The sequence below is a fragment of the Meleagris gallopavo genome, chromosome 5, assembly GCF_000146605.3.
Source record: "Meleagris gallopavo isolate NT-WF06-2002-E0010 breed Aviagen turkey brand Nicholas breeding stock chromosome 5, Turkey_5.1, whole genome shotgun sequence".
NCBI classification, from domain to species: Eukaryota; Metazoa; Chordata; class Aves; order Galliformes; family Phasianidae; genus Meleagris; species Meleagris gallopavo.
In genome coordinates, this window is record NC_015015.2 from 57111292 (window position 1) to 57127828 (window position 16537).

The 16537-nt window shown below is 44.1% G+C and overlaps 1 protein-coding gene across 1 annotated transcript; it reads right to left on the reverse strand.

Moving 5' to 3' along the window:
• Positions 1-2317: 2317 nt before the first annotated feature.
• On the reverse strand, positions 2318-16529 carry L2HGDH (L-2-hydroxyglutarate dehydrogenase; the record flags this gene model as incomplete). Its single annotated transcript, XM_010712179.2, has 9 exons — positions 2318-3656; positions 5861-5992; positions 7414-7571; positions 8931-9098; positions 9891-9925; positions 10815-10977; positions 12597-12728; positions 15202-15353; positions 16322-16529. Coding segments are annotated over 9 exons (1344 nt in total), but the record flags the coding sequence as incomplete, so codon positions are not given.
• Between the last annotated feature and the right edge of the window lie 8 nt (positions 16530-16537).

Consider the following 16537-nt stretch of genomic DNA (forward strand, 5'->3'; position numbering starts at 1 on the left):
AAGGCTGTGGATGCCCCGTCCATCCCTGGAGGTGTTCAAGGCCAGGTTGGATGGGGCCCTGGGCAGCCTGGGCTGCTGTGAAATGTGGAGGTTGGTGGCCCTGCCTGTGGTGGGGGGTTGGAGCTTCGTGATCCTTGAGGTCCCTTCCGACCCGGGCCATTCCGTGATTCTGAGAAGCAGCCTTGCCCTGACGGAAGAATCAAGCAGAACGGCCGTCCTGGGAAAAACCAGCGGCGTGTTGCTCAGTAACCCGTCAACAGCAGCCTCGCCCTAGCTCCGGGCAGTTCCTTTCACCCCCCTAGAGAGCGCTGGTTTCAGTCCCCTCCGCCTCCCGAGCAGCCAAATTTTCCGAGCTCATTGCATTCACGGCTCGCACTTTACATAACCCCTCCTTAGGGCTTCTCTACCAAGGGATGCACTGCATCGGAACACACTGCCTGTCTGCGTAATGCTTTGTCGGGCACTGACAGCTCCTCCTGCCCCGTGCTGTTTGCTGGGAAGTTTCCAACGAAGCCTTTATTTCAGTAGGAAAACACTCATTCATCAAACCCAAAGTGCGAGCAAAGAGAAAAGCATAACCCACAGCGCAGCTCCAAGCCCCCACCGCCTGTGTTCCTCCAGGTGGGACATCCCTGCCCCCAGGAAGCCCCAGTTGTTCCCCAACTGCTCCAAGGTGAGGCAGTGGTGACCCCAAAATCGATGCTACAATGGCACACAATGCAGTGAAATGAAGGAATTCAGTTTCTCCCAGGGCAGCCATCCAGTGAGCCACAGTGTGGGGCACTCAGCATTTCATCATTTGGGTTGTGCCAGGAGTTGGACTCCATGATTCCAGTGGAATCCTAGAATGGCCTGGGTTGCAAAGGAGCACAGTGCTCATCCAGTCTCAACCCCCTGCTGTGTGCAGGGTCACCAACCAGCAGCCCAGGCTGCCCAGAGCCACATCCAGCCTGGCCTTGAATGCCTGCAGGGATGGGGCATCCACAGCCTCCTTGGGCAACCTGTTCCAGTGCCTCACCACCTACTGGGTGAAAAACTTCCTCCTAAAATGGGTCGCTTCCAACTTGGGACTGTCTGTGATGAGGATGAGGCTTAGCAGCAGTTCTATCTGCTGTGACAAAAAGCTGTGCAGTGTTCTGAGATACAGGTGCTTCGGGAAGATGAGCTCCCTGCTCCCTATCCCCTAAAGAAAGACATAAAGTAAGTCCTGTGATGCACAGCTGCATCCCATCTATGTCAGATGAGAGTTAGCAACTGCCAGCAGAACTTTGCTCTAAGTCAGAAGAGACACAGAGACCTTACAGCATTTTTTTGGAAAAATACACTCTTTTAATCACAATAGAGAAAGGCAGGCTGATTGAGCCATCCAAGTGAACTGGACCCATTAAAAATACATATATCCATACATTTTCCTACTTTGTGGGCAATACATGAGTGATGTGTTAAGTCTCATTATCATCGTTCACAGAATTATTCCTTTACAAAAGGTTTATAGCATGCTTTAAAAATACAAATATTCCGCTGGCTTCAGTTAAATGCTACCATCTCCTGAGAGTAAAAAGCACAGCAGGGCACACGTTAAATGCACTAAGACTCATCGTGGTGTGTGACTGCTTCACGTGGTAGTGTTCTTGTTCTGTTAATACATGTCAGGGCCACACCTCGTGTGGGAGGAAGTCGCTTTTGCAACCTTTCTGTAGTATTTACTGTTGACTGGCAACGCTTCTGGAGGGGAGCAGAGATACGGCTGTTCCACTGTGAGATATCACTGCACAACATTACAGCATTTGGAACATGTGAACCTTCATCAAGTATTACTGTGGGCAGGAAGACAGGTGAGAGCTTTTCAGAGAATCACAGAATGGCCCGGGTTGGGAGGGACCTCAAGGATCACGAAGCTCCAACCTCCCAAACCACAGGCAGGGCCACCAACCTCCACATCTCACAGCAGCCCAGGCTGCCCAGGGCCCCATCCAACCTGGCCTTGAACACCTCCAGGGATGGACGGGGCATCCACAGCCTCTCTGGGCAGCTCTTCCAGCACCTCACCACTCTCATAGGAAAGAACGTCTCTTCAAAAGGCTCATTATTTGCATACCTGACCTCCTTGGTGCATGGCAGAGAACTACAGAAAGCAACATTAAAAAAAAAAAAGCTCATGGCAAATTGCCTGGTAGCAAACTACCCACAATTATCTGTTACCCAACATCCTGTGAACATCTGCTTTAAGAATATTCTGAAGTGCTTTGCCCCTGAGGCCATGTATTTCCTTTTGCAATTATGCAGAACGCGCTGAGATGCTCAGTTAACTCAGAACTTGTTTCACATCTCGTTGTATTTTACAGCATTTGTATTTTACAGCACGTTCTCCATGTGGATTGTCTTCTGGGTGCACCTTTGATACAGCTTCAAACACCAGTGAGGGGGAGCTCCCCTCCTACAGCCAGGAGGGAAATGGGAAGCCTTCCTGACTCACCGCTGCTTGGGCTCCAAGGGAAGCAGTATGCAACATGACTCAGTTAAGACAGGTTTCTGTAGCTTCCCTCCCTGCACATTTGCTTTTACAAAGGCCATTTCCACTGGGTTGCTCAACATGCTGTACAAAGATAAGCTTCTTTTGTCCTACCAGTATTCAAAGGGTAAAAACAAACGAGGAAAAAAACCCAACAACTCAAACCATCAAAGTAGTTCCCCATTCATGATGGCTTCCCAGATCTAAGCCAAATAAAAAATGTCTGATTCTGTCTACATTTTAATTTCAGCTCTGTACTAAAATAGATAAGATAAAGATGCAATTGAGATTCACAGTCGAAATTGACTTGGGTTTGGTAATCTCTTGCCAGGCTTATTTCTCTCTGAAATACTCTACATTTAAGTACATAGCTCTGAATATTCAGCTATTAAGCACATAGCTATATTCAGCTATTTTCAGTCTCCACTAAAACCTTTAATTCTGTATCTGCAGGGTTTATCCTTCTATCTCCATTATTTTAACGTAAGTTAGGGGTCTGATGACTCCAAGCCAATTTAAAGAGACAGAGAGACAGTGCACAGAACCACCCGGTGCTTGGGGTTCTTCAGAGGTGGGCAACCCAACCACAGAGACTCCTCCTTCCCCACCTACTGTGGGCCTGGTAGGAGAACCTCACCCTGCACGGAGCACCAGCCCCTCCACAGCCTGCTCCAGCTGAGCCTGCAGACAAGCCCTCACTGTGAGCGGTCCATTTGTTTGGTTCTTGCAGATGGCAGCACTTTAGCAGGTCTTGCCTGGCACCAAACATCCTTTACTTGGGAAGCTGACAAGCTGTGGGCTGGCAAACGTTTCAAGTGCTGTTTTTGCACTGCACATCTTGTACCAGCAACACGTTGCCTGTTTTATCTTCATCATTAAAGGCTGCAGAGTTCAGACAAGCTGCTACACATACAAGAGAGGTAAAACAGCCCTGCACCTGGCAATCATTCACAATTCAAATCTTCGCTTCACTTCATCAGCAATCATTTCTGCAATGGCAAGGGAGGAGGTGGCAGCAGGAGAAGGGGCATTTCTGACGTGAAGAATTCTGCTTCCAATATCTCCAGAGCCACCATCAAAGACAAAGTCATCTACCAAATTTCCATCGCTGTCCAACGCTTGTGCTCTCACTCCAGATGGACCCCTGCAAAACAAAGGAGGAGCACAACATCAGAAAGAAAGTGTTATAACCATCCAGTCAGCTTAACTGAAATATGATAAAGGCTAGAGATATTATTAGCAACCCCTCTTGGAAAATGTGGAAGATCCAGAAATTAGTTACAACATTCACAAACCACTGAAACAAAGGAAATTGTAAGACACTGGTGTGCTTCATTCTAAGTCAAAAAGAGAAGCCTTATCTGAAGTTAGATTTTTAAAATTACACTTTTATCCAAGCTTTGACACATTCTCTCAGAATGTAAATACAACTCCGATCAATTTCTTCACATAGGTATTTTCAAGGTTCGTCCTTGGAGACATCCAAGGTCAGGCTGGATGGGGCTCTGAGCACCTCATGGGAAGAAATCTGACATAATAGCTCACTGCAGACTAATTCTGTATAAGTTTACGTCTCATCAGAGTCTCTGTGCCCCTCTGGTGGCAAAACCAAAGATTTTACACAATTGATTATGAGTCAGTCTAGGAAATTTGCTTCCATTCAACAGGCACTAGCTTGCTTGTCCACTTCTGCCATTCTATGACACCCCACTGGGTGTTACCACTTTGGCTGGTTACTAGAAAAACCATAAATGCATTGTTCATTTGGAGCTAAAGAAATAAGAATCAAGAGTTCTCTTTTACTAGAAAATAACCCCCAAGGTGGAGATCTGTGCTATCTGTAACAAACCCAACAAGAACATTCCTGCTGGGTCAGACCACTGGCCCACCTACCCTAACAGCTTGCCCTCCACCACAGTCAAAGCCAACACAGGAGCAGAACAAGCCCAGAAAACTTATTCCAACAGTTCTTTGCTCACCAACCATTTGCAGCGTGGGACTTTACCTCTCCAGGCCTGAGCAGCAAGTTTGTCCTCTGCAAACAAAGCTGCAGAGATCGTTCCATTTTTCCATTCTGTCTAGCTTTAAGTCTCCAAAGCAAAAGTGTAAACACTACAACATTTAAGAAATTATGTTTCATAAGCTACTAATTCTTCCTATAAGGAAGCTGTTCCCTCTGGGATGTTAGAAAATTTGCCCTTCTCCATTTCAAATTATTCCTGAAGGCTGTGAACTTTGGAGTTTTCTGAAGTCCAAAAATCAGCTGCGTTCCAATTTTGTGAAGATGTCCAGGGAAAAAGCAATGAGAGCAGCTGCTGGGGGAGCACAGGGCAGTTGAACACCCTGAGAGGCAGAGCAGGAGGTGCCTCAGTGTGGTTACGACAGAACGAGGGCAGGTAGCCAGGCAGAGGATTTTCTGTATTTTTCCTCATTGTGAAGTTATCCTCCCCTCTCAAACACGCAATCAAGCCCTCTCTTTTCAAAAGAGAATCCTTTGTTTTGAAATGGCAAGCCTCATCAAACATGAATTTCATGCCAGTGCTATACTGCCTGAGTTCAGTAACTCCTTTTTACCACGCTCGAGCTCTTTCTTATACTGCATTTTCTCCCTGCAAATATTTAGACAGTTAAAATCATCCCCACGTATTCTAAACGCCTCACATTTCCTGACAAGTCTCTTCATTTCCTTATCATTTCTATAGTCCTTTGAATTCCTTTTTCTCTCTCCTCGCATTACGAAGCTGAATACAATTTTATTGACGTATTCAAACCAAGTCATTATTTGCTTCTATCTGAAGACACAGTACTTTTAAGTCCACATGGAGCAACATCGCTGTCCTCCTCCTTGTACAAAACAGAGATGCAAGCACTTCTTAGAATCTCTGCCAGCTCTCGTTCTTTTCCAGCACTACACCCTTCCATTTTTCCATTTTCCATTAAACAGCTATGTTTTAAACCATATGTTCAGGGTCAATTAGTCTTCTAAATACAAGGAGTTATGCTACATCCCTCCCTTTAGTACCATCAGTAACAGCTCTCTGGCTTTCCCATCCACTAGCCATTCACTAATTAATTTCATTAGCGCTTATTCTCTCTTTGTGGATTGAAATTATGAAGAACTGTTTTCTTTTGGTCTCTTCTGTGAATTTCAGCCAATGGAGGCTAAACAAAGTAAAACAAATATTCCTCAGACACCTTCTTGTGGAAAGCATCAGCATACTTTTATGATTTGGTAGTGCATTTTGGTGGAAGAAAGCAGTGAGCTGCATTTGTTGCTGTTAAAAAAAAGAAAAAAGAAAGAGGTTTAACAAGCCAGTGGGTGTTACTGACAAGAAATGTTTTCTTTACCTGAGTACGTCATTAACAGTGACCTCTGGGATGAACTTCTGCAGTTCCTTCACCTGTGCACTAAGGAAACACGCTCTGTACATTTCATTCAGTCCATATGATAAGTTTCTCAGTACAAGTTTCCATAAGCCACTGTAGAGGAAAAAAAAATAACCGTGGGAGAAACAAAGCTTCCACGATAAGCACAGTCACGTCAAACTAAAGCTGCCTAAGAAGGAAGCAAACACCAACCGCATGGTGGAATTTCCCCTTCCCAACATCAGTGATCTGACAGATGCTTTCTATTTGGAAAATATATTCTTGTTTGCTTCAGCAAACCTTGAATACAAAGCTGTAGTGCTGCAGACTCTGAGCTGAGTCCTTCCTATGTCCAGCATTTTCCTCTGGTCCAATCAAACAATAAAAGGCTGCAAACCCCCATACAAAGAGAGGACAGCCTTACTGCTTGGGCCTTTATTCCACAGTCGTTCTGTCATACTCCTAAAAGCCTCAGCTTTCAGTCAAGGAATCTCACTGTGTCTTTGCAATAGCCTTATTTGCTAGCTTTGTTCTCCTCAAATCTTCCAACACAAAAATCCATAGACATCGACCGAGCTGCTTTCAGCTTTTTCCCTTTAATAAATTGCATAAAGTTGAGCTCTTTGCCAGAAAGCTTTTCTGCAGTTCCCTGACCTGTTCTGCAGCCTCTCTTTGGATCCAACCCAGAATTTCCACATCATTTTCCCAGTTTTATTCCTTAAATTAAGCACTCAGTAAAGGTCTGTCAGCCCCTCACAGTGAAGCAAGATTTCTCTTAACTTCTAAAGATATTCCGTTCATTTATGCTTGAATTTTCAGCAGTGATTCCTAGCTCCTCTGACACGCTCTCTGTTTCCCAGTCTGCCTTATCATAGAATCATAGAATCCTAGAATGGCCTGGGTTGCAAAGGAGCACAGTGCTCATCCAGCTCCAACCCCCTGCTGTGTGCAGGTCGCCAACCAGCAGCCCAGGCTGCCCAGAGCCACATCCAGCCTGGCCTTGAATGCCTGCAGGGATGGGGCATCCACAGCCTCCTTGGGCAACCTGTTCCAGTGCCTCACCACCCTCTGGCTGAAAGAGTGAGCCTTTGTGGCTCTTAACACATCTCCTTGCCCTTGGATGTATTTCAGTTCATTCTGATGATCTGACAAAGTTTAACATGACAATTCAGGCCAATGTGTATTCTCTCTTCCAAGCAGAGATTTAATGCCACTGTCTAGGTTGATTAAAATACTGCACTCCACTGAACCAAAACCAGCCCTGGAAGAGCTCCATTGGTAGGAACAGGGCTCACCAGCACCTTCCCATGAATGGCCACATCCTCACACTTGCTGACACATGCCTCAGCAGTTTACAGACTTCAAATATTAGATTACAGCAAGTCAAAGCTCTTTGAGAAGTCCACTCATATCAGCACATCTGCCTTTAAAAACACCAAAAACTTGGCAGGGTTTTTGACAAGAGTGAGCTTCCACGGAACGACAAGCTGACATTTAATTAAGTGCACTCAGCAGACTAAAAGACAAGATATTACCTGTACAGTACAGCATCTAAAAAGTCTGTAGCACTGAAGTCAAACAGCTTGTAGCCCTCTCTCTTAAAGGCCAGCACTGCATTTGGACCGAGCCAAACACTGCCATCCATTCTTGGCGTGAAATGAAACCCCAGGAAAGGGAAGCGAGGATTGGGAACCTAAAGGAGGATACAGCACTTATTGCAGCCATTCCAACCCAGATGAGTGAAACAGCTTCACAGCCAGCCAAGCCAACACACTACTCCAAGAAACATGGGAAATATCTATGAGGAGGACGATGCAGTTTATTGTGTGAGAGTTATTAAAACAAACCGAAACACAGTAAAGCGTTGTCCTCCCAATAAATGGAAATAATTCATTTTAAATAAAACATGAAAATGAATTCAATTTGCCATTTTATTTCCAACCACCACAGTAAAATTCAAGACAAATAAGCATACTGCCTGGCTCCTGAGCTATTATTTTTCTGCTTGTTAATTGTACAGTTCTAGTAGGCAGCTAACTGAAAATGCCAGAGAGAAGAGCTAAGTGAGACTGCATCTTAGGGAAAGCAAGATGATCAGCAGAAAAAAGTACACGTTTTCTCAAGGTATAAATCAACCCACAACAAAACTAATGGCACACAAATGCTATTCACCAATAGTAATTACACTGCAATAAAATAAAATGAGGAAAATCTCACCATTCCTGTATAGCTCGCAACGACACACAATTAGCAAGCCTGATTAATAGTAATAATAAGGAATCTCCAGATTCTTTCTTTTGTTTATCAAAGGAACACGGTGCAAATGTGTACAAAGGCTGTAACAGAAATCAGCTGCCTATATACAGAAAGTATAAAACAAGCACACCTCTTCCTGTGCTGGTCCTTCAGCATCTTTAGCTGTTTAGAAAAGGTGCCCACAGAGGTGAGCAGCTTACAGTCTGAAAATAAGCAAGCATTGGGTAGATCAAAACATATCAAAAATGAGGACTGAAAAATCACTTCAGTGTAGGTTCCTTTCGTATATTCAGAGCTCTGCTTTTTCTGTTAAAAACACACTTTAAAAACTTTTTAAGCTTAGTACAACCATTGCACAAATCACATCTATTTCTGATAATGTGACTGTATTCTTAACTTAAGCAGTTTTCTGGTCTTATTATCATGTTTGGCAGTAACAGAAGGGTACAAGCTACCACACAGCTATGGCACAAAGCTGCAAGGTACCCTCCTACCCCAGCCAGTTCCTCCCTCCCATCCCAAGGCACAATCCTGCACCACTCCCAGGTGACAAGAGGTCAGACAAGCACCAATAATAGACTGTAAAGCTTGTCCTCTTCCTGCCATGTCTACTTTTTTTCTACCTGTTCCTTAAGAATTATCAAAAACAAGTCGTCCTGTCAGAAATCAAATGATTCCAATTTCACCTCGTGCATCATTTCAGCCCAACAGAAACAACAGTGTAATACTGCCCTCATGTCTGTAGCCTTAGCAGTTCCTACAACACACCACGAAAGACAAACAAGACAGCACATACCGGATAAATGTTTCCTTTCACCATATAGCACTTCTCTGGTTTTAGCACCAGATAATCTCCACGGAAGGGTACAATCCGAGGTTCAGGGCTGCAACCACTGATTTCAGACAGGCGGTCTGAGTAAAGTCCTGCACAGGTCACTATGTGCTGACAGTAGATTTCCTCACCCTGGAGGGGGATTAAAAAAAGAAAGGTAAAACCAACACCAACCCCAATTAAAAATACAACATATCTACCAGGAGAAGACCCATTGCCCTAAAGCCTTGGAAAATCCAGGCACAATCAGAAAGGAAACCAACCATGTAAAACCAGATAGAAAAGCAGCAGCACTAACTTCACACACTATTTGCAGTGGGGTAGGGGATGTTCTTTGTGCATGTATTGTTTGCCTTATTTTTTCTGCTCTGTCTCCAAGGAAAAGCCCAGGTATTCTCCCTTGAAGACAAAAAGGTTACAAGCACATCTCCTGTGCAGCACGAACTAACCCACAGGAATGAGCTCAGCATATGTACCTGTTGTACTGAATGACCTTGTGGTCTTCTGATAATAAAACGATTACAAATGCCTCCTTATCTTTTTTTATGGATGCTGAAGATTGAGAACAAACACGAGAATACGTTTCTCTCCAAATGAGTAAGCAATAAAGGGAGTCCATGGAAGCTACAAATGAAGGAGTGTGCAAATAAGGAAGACAAGGAGCACATACCACCAGGCAGCAGAAAGTTATACTTTCATTTTTATCCCCAGCACACAGTAAACTCTGGACATACTCATATGCTTTGCTATCAGCTGACTGCAGTTGTTTTGTAACAGCAGTCCTAGATGACAGTGCACATGATGCAGAACAGCAGCTTTTTAACTTTTTAGAGGTTGATTAACACACTAGGACTCAACAAATATTCTTAAGGAAAGGAGAAACAGCTTCCTATGAAGACATTAAATCTTAAGTTTAGTTCTTACCTTAGAGCTCCTAACAATGACTGGGTACTTCAATCCTGTAAGAGAATTAGATAGGAGAAGAGTATCTGGCCTTAAAATGGAGCCCTGTGGAACCCCTCTACTGGCTGTGTGCCAGCCTGATGTAACCCCATTTAGTATGACCTTTTGAGATCCACTCATCAGCCAATTGCTCAGCCACTGCATTTTGTTTTTGTCTACCTGTATGCTGGACAGTTTGTCTAGAAGACACTGTGAGAAACAGAATCAAAAGCTTTGCTAAAATCCAAAAAGATTCTATCAAATGGCTTCCCTTGGTCAACCAGGTGTGTCAACCTTGTCATAACAGGAGATTAAATCCATGAACAGGACTTTCCCCTTGTGATCTCATGTTGGTTGTGACCAATGACTACACTGTCTTTCAAGTGTTTTTAAAAACTCCCAGAATAATCTTCATAATTCTACCAGGCACTGAAGTGAGGCTGACAGGTCTGTAATTACCAGGGTCTTCCCCTGGCAGACTACAGAAAAGCTACTCTTGGACGTATGGTTGGATATAATTACATTTATAAATTGTTGTTTTTCTACCCTTCCATAATCTGCACTCTGTGGATCACTCCAGATCCAACCCACCCTCTAGGATAAAGAAAGAGCACTATCACAAGCACACAAATGCAGTATTCAACTAAATCAGATTCTAACAGGAGAGAACAACCTATTTCCCATTTATTTTACTGTCATTTTCACACATTAAGTATTTCAACTGAAGGGTGACCTGCCTGGGAGAAACAGTGAGCTTGCTGAATACTCTCACTAACACCATTATGCCTTTTGTCTAAACACATCACAGACAGAAAGGCTAAGAAACGTGATTTCAATTGACACAAACATGTTTTGAACAAAATCTTTTTCAGGACTATAGTAAAAAGAAGGCAAAAACTGCCTTACCATCTTCACTTCCTGAAGAACTTTCTTTAGCCATCTCCATGCCTGTAACTTCAAAATCAGTCAAGATTGTCCCACCTGCTTCCTGGAAGTCTTCAGCATAGGACTGAGCCACTTGTCTGTAATCCACTATGCCAGTATATGGAGAATCAAGGGCCATCAGACCCTGAAATGGTATTAAGGTACACAAAAAAACACCAGTGAAAGTTATATGCACACTTTGGTCTTTGATACAGATATAGTTGATATATTTCCTCTGGAATAATGCACACTGCCACTGAGAAGGGAGTTCTGTTGTCTCCCCATCCCTGGCTGCTTGTCCCTCACCTCTTCACGTGCCAGCTCCAGTAGCAGTGTTTGTGTTTACTGACAGCTAACAAGGTGAAAACCAATTACAGTGGGTTAAATAATTGTGAAACCACAGCATGAACAACTACTCATGACATAATTCTGACTTAAATGCAATGTATTGCAAGACCATTCAACCCCCTATATCTTTAGGAGGAAGGGATCCAGTTCAGGAAACCAAAGCAAGTGTGGGAAGGCTGAATCCAGTCATCTGCAGAAGTCAGTGCTCAGCTGAGTCTTGAACACAAAGCAAAGAAGGTTTTAAGGAGTGGATACAAAATGAAAAACATGAAAAAGATTCCTTTCCACCAATTTTTTTGTATGCACCTACAACCATTTGTAAGCAGTGAGTCACACAACTACAGCAAGAGCAAGCTGCCAGATGAAACTGTAGGGGGAGTTTACATCCACGTTCCCTTCCATCAACAACAAACCAAACAATAACAACTCTGTAACCCACAAACTGCTCACATTTCTACTGCTGTCAAAATAAACACGCTGAAAGGTGCCACAACATGTGTACGAAACAACTCCATCAAAACTGGCTTGATGCCAATCTGTATTTGCAGATGAAAAGAAAAATTCATCGCTGCACTATCAAATTTGACATAAGCTATGTAATTTTAGTGGGAGGGTACAGAACTGTCTCAGCAAAAGCTCAAATGCAGCAGTTCTGACCTAGACAAGGGAAAGTCTGCCAATCAACCACAAAAACACACAAGCAGGCTCCCACAAGTAGAAGAGGAAACAAATTTTTAAAATTAGGGATAAACTGTGGTTTGGTGTTTTTTTTTTCTTTTTTTTTTTCCCCCTGAGCACATACATACACTAGAGAAGACACCTATCTGTAACACTGAGCAAAGGCTGAAGTTCAAACAACTTGTAGACCCTGACTATTTGCTTATAGATTCAGTCCTACAGAGGGGCTGTGGAGTCCCTCTGGAGTCACTTTGACTGAAATAATTCTGATTTCTTTGATAGGTTGCAAGTGATATTAATTACTCACTCCTCAATTTGTGAATGCTGGCTCTCATGACACAGCCAGCATTTCACCAGCAATTAGTGCAGCAGCAGCAGCTCTTCATGACTGCAGCACACAGAGAATTGATGAACAATGAGCAGAAGAAAACCTGGGTAAAAATATCCATCGACACAAAAGATTCTGTGGGATCACCTTATAATGTGATAGACCTGGTCTGAATTCTGTGCAATGAATAATACACACGAAGAACTGGCCTGAGCTAAGAAGTCCCAGAAATGAATGGATCTGTACTTTTGTGTTGGCAGTTACATTTCTTCTAGGCTTTCAGGGTCTTTGGAGCTTAACATGCATGCAAATTCCCTCAAGGCAGACACATACTTACCTTAAATTCAAAAATATCATCACCTGAAAAGCTGAGGTCTTGCATGACAGTTAAATATAAGAAAATCCCTTACCCTGCAGAAGGGTTCTTTCGCCTGTATTTCTTTTGCTCCAATCAACTTCAGACCTCTGACGTTGTTCTGGAGCCCTCTCTCATACAGAGCTTTGAGTCTTGGAATTTCATCTTGTTCAACAGCTACAATTAGCTTCAGAAAAGATAACAAAGCACACTAGTGAGCAAAATACACAAAGCCCGTTCAGGCCTGGCATCAATCCCAAGCAAAGAGCAAGCAATAGTGAGAGCAAACAGCGAATTATAATGGAAAGGGGAAAAAAAATACAGTTTGCACCACTACTGGCACAAGTTGGTAAATACCATCCACCACTAAGAAAGCACAATACAGTAAAGAAAGTGAAAAATAAACGTTAATGTATAGTTTCAATGATTATCCATGGAAAATATTTACTAACAGCATGGGATCACAATGGGAATCACAAATGGGATCACAAATCTGAAAGAAGAGATGATGATTTTAAAGAGCCACTGGTATGCCTCCAAGGAGACAACACTGAACTTAATCCAAGATGCACACATCTTGAAACTGTTTTGGTATAATAAAGTAAAGGATGGGTTTTGATACCATATCTAAACTGAAGTGCAGCAGCCTCTCTTCATTTGAGCACACAGTTGGATCAAAGAAATGGCAAGAGATTTATCCAGGCTGTGAATTGTCTGCTCCAAGGACTCCAGAAGCTAGCTTGCACAGGAAACACTACTTCCAGCCCCAGCTCAGCTCTGGGAACACTGGTACCTTTGCATTACAGGGCACAAAGTTATCCAAGCCTGGGCTTGCTTTGTTTAAAATCAGCTGTAAAGATTCATAATCTTCCCTGGAATACATATTGCTGTGGAAGGTGATGCACAAAGACACACAGTGTCAGCAAAGGACCAAGAACACTGGTGGGTCAGTGCTAGTCCTTCCCAAGCACCACAACCTCCCAGCTGGCTCCCAGTTCTGAGCTGGAAGCTGGCTTCTAACTGCGGGTGTAGGGCTGCACAAAGCCACACTGCCACCTTGTGAGCAGTGTCACAGCTCAGGCAGCACAGCACTCTGCAGACAAACGGATCCACCTGCACTGCCACATCGCAGGTATCTCTGCTCTCTGTCCCAGATCTGGAAGAGATCTGCATCCAGTTCGCAGCTGGTGCTGAGGAAAAGCCACTGGGCTAGCGGCCATCACATCAACCAAGGTCTGCATTTTTAAGAGAAAGCCTTTGTTACCCAAGACATTTCTGAGTGACCTGGAAGGGGGAAACCAGGTAAGTGAGGTAAGACAGCTGATAGCAGCTCGAGGTGGTTTAGAAACTCCACGGAGGTGATCCTGAAGAACTGCAGAGGGACCTTCTGAGGCGAGCAAGAGGTGAGCAAAATGGCTGATGAAACTCAGTGCAGGTGAAGTGTGAAATGATGTTCACAGAACAAAAAGTTTTGGCCTCTTACACAAAGTGATGGGCGGCAGGTTCCAAGTTATTGCTCAGGACCAAGATCTTGGGAGTTATCACAGACAGTCCTATGAAAACATCAGCTCCATGTCTTGTGACAGTAAAAATGTCCCAAATTGTGAATTGGGAACTATTAGGAAAGGGGTACAAAGCAATAGTGGAGAACTGCAATATTTCACTGCCAAAATCCAGAGTCCGACCACACCCTGAATGCTGGAGCTCATCTTGTACCAAAGATGCATTAAACTACAAATTGTTCACAGAAAATAAGATGGGAGTAACAAAAGTCACGAAACAGCTTCTCTAGCAGGAGTGACTAAGCAGGCTAAAGAGTCACCAGATGCAAGAGCTGATTTATGAGGAGCAGGAAATACAAAATGATGCATGACTGGGAAAATGTCAGCACAGACTGATTGTTCAGCATGTCATCCAATTAAAGGGCCAACAGGCATCAGATGAAGCTAGCAGGAGCTGGTTTCAAAACCAAAAGGGGTTGCTGGGCATGGGCTCACGCAATGAGTTGCTGATCTCTGAAACTGATTTTAATTGAAAAATGCTTTGAAAAGAAATCCATTGAATTACCACAGACAAGCCAGATAAGGCTCAGAGTGCAACTGTGCACATGAACTGAAAGCATGTGGAATCTGGAAGAATTAGCAGATTTGCTTGTCTAGTTCTTATTCCTTCCTCGGTCTTTGGTTGCAGACACTTCCAGGCACAGGTTGCATATATCCTGATCTGAACCAGTATAGCCACAATTCTGTTCCCAGCACTTTAAGATGTATTACCTGGATGTAATATGACATACATGCACATAGTTGGGTCACATCTGAAACTGTATTCAAGTCAGCGAGTCTTCTCAGAGCTTGTTATGCCAAGATGCATACTGAGAGCCTTTGTGTTCCTTGGAATTAATGGCTCTGCATGGATGCCCACCATGGCACTTTGCTTCCACTGTTGCCTGGGCTCATTCAGCTCAGCTCCCAGATAAGGGGAACAATTGCTTAGAGGCACTGAAGGAACTGACTTGGGTAGCTGAGAAAAAGAAAATATGAAGACACCTTTGTCCGGAAGGCTGTAAAAAGCATCTCTTGGGAGAAACTACCATAGCCAGGCATATACAATACACTGTAATATATATTATACAGTTACAGTTTGCAAAGTAGTTCCTATACCTTCCCACATTGTTTATATGGTATTCCCTTCCGGTCACAATACTCATAGCAGAGAGCTGCACCTTGTACACACAGCTTGGCTTTCAGGGATCCAGGAGTGTAGTAAATGCCGCTGTGAATTACACCGCTGTTATGTCCACTCTGGTGATGAGCTAAAGAGAAAGAAAAACACACTGTTAAAATACACTATTAGAATCCCATGATCAATTATTTCAGCCATCAGAAAAGTGTGCTATTGGAGGTCCTGCCCTAAATCAGTGTCATCGCAAGACGCGCTGAGATAATGTAACTGCACAGCACACATTATTCCACCCTGGGTTTCAAAAGGTTAAAAAATACAGCCGTTGTTATTAACTTAGTTAATAACAAACCATGACAGCTTGAAATGTGCTGAATCAACATGAGAGCGCAGCAATTTTTTGCTCCAAGAGCTACAACAGCAGGCCAGATCATCCAAGCTTCCTATGCTAATTTTAATTGATTCATATTTTACAGTGAAATACATCCTTAAAGGCCTCACTTAACATAAAGTCAGTGCGACAGTGAATTGTTTGGGGCATGTCGGGTCCAGAAGGTTTTTCAAGTTCTTGTGAACTGCATCAGCTTGCTATTTAACTTCTTCAGTTTACTTGGTTACTTTGCAACCAGGTCAAACGGAGTTGAAAAACATCAGTACCATTTTTACTGAAAGAATTGGGCACATTTTCTCTCTTAAGGTATAGAGCCACAGAGTTGGAAGGGACCATTAAAGGCCATCTGGTCCAACTCCCCTGCAGCCTGCCCTCTTCTGTGGGGACCCCCAGAGATTGCTTAGCCCCTTAGTAACAGGGCTCCGACTTTCTTCTCTCAAAGCCAGGACAGATGTCCACACGCTGAGCGCCTCGACACTTTTTGCATCCTTAAGAACATTGGAAATAACCCCCCAATATCTGAGGCACCAATGGGAGCTGTGCGCTTCAGTGCTGGCTGAGCAACCAGCAGTGCATTCCCAGCTATTGCTGTTACTTCATCTTTCTCCTTCCGTGCACATGGCAGCACCCTGAGGAGTAACTGCAGGAACTGTAGATCCAGTCGGGTTGGAAGGGAACCTTAAAGACCATCCAGGCCCCGCCGGCCGTACCTAGCTGCCGCTCCTTCTCCAGCACGGCGAAGCTGAGCGCGGGGTGCCTCAAGACGAGCTGCCGGGCGGCGGCCAGCCCCACGATTCCCGCACCGACCACCGCTACGTCGAACGTGCTACAAAAACAAGGGGCAGCGGTGTGAGCGCGGTCAACGCGAGGTGAGATCCCCTCCCGGCCCGGCCCTGACAGAGCGCGGCGGCCGCGGCCTCACCTGC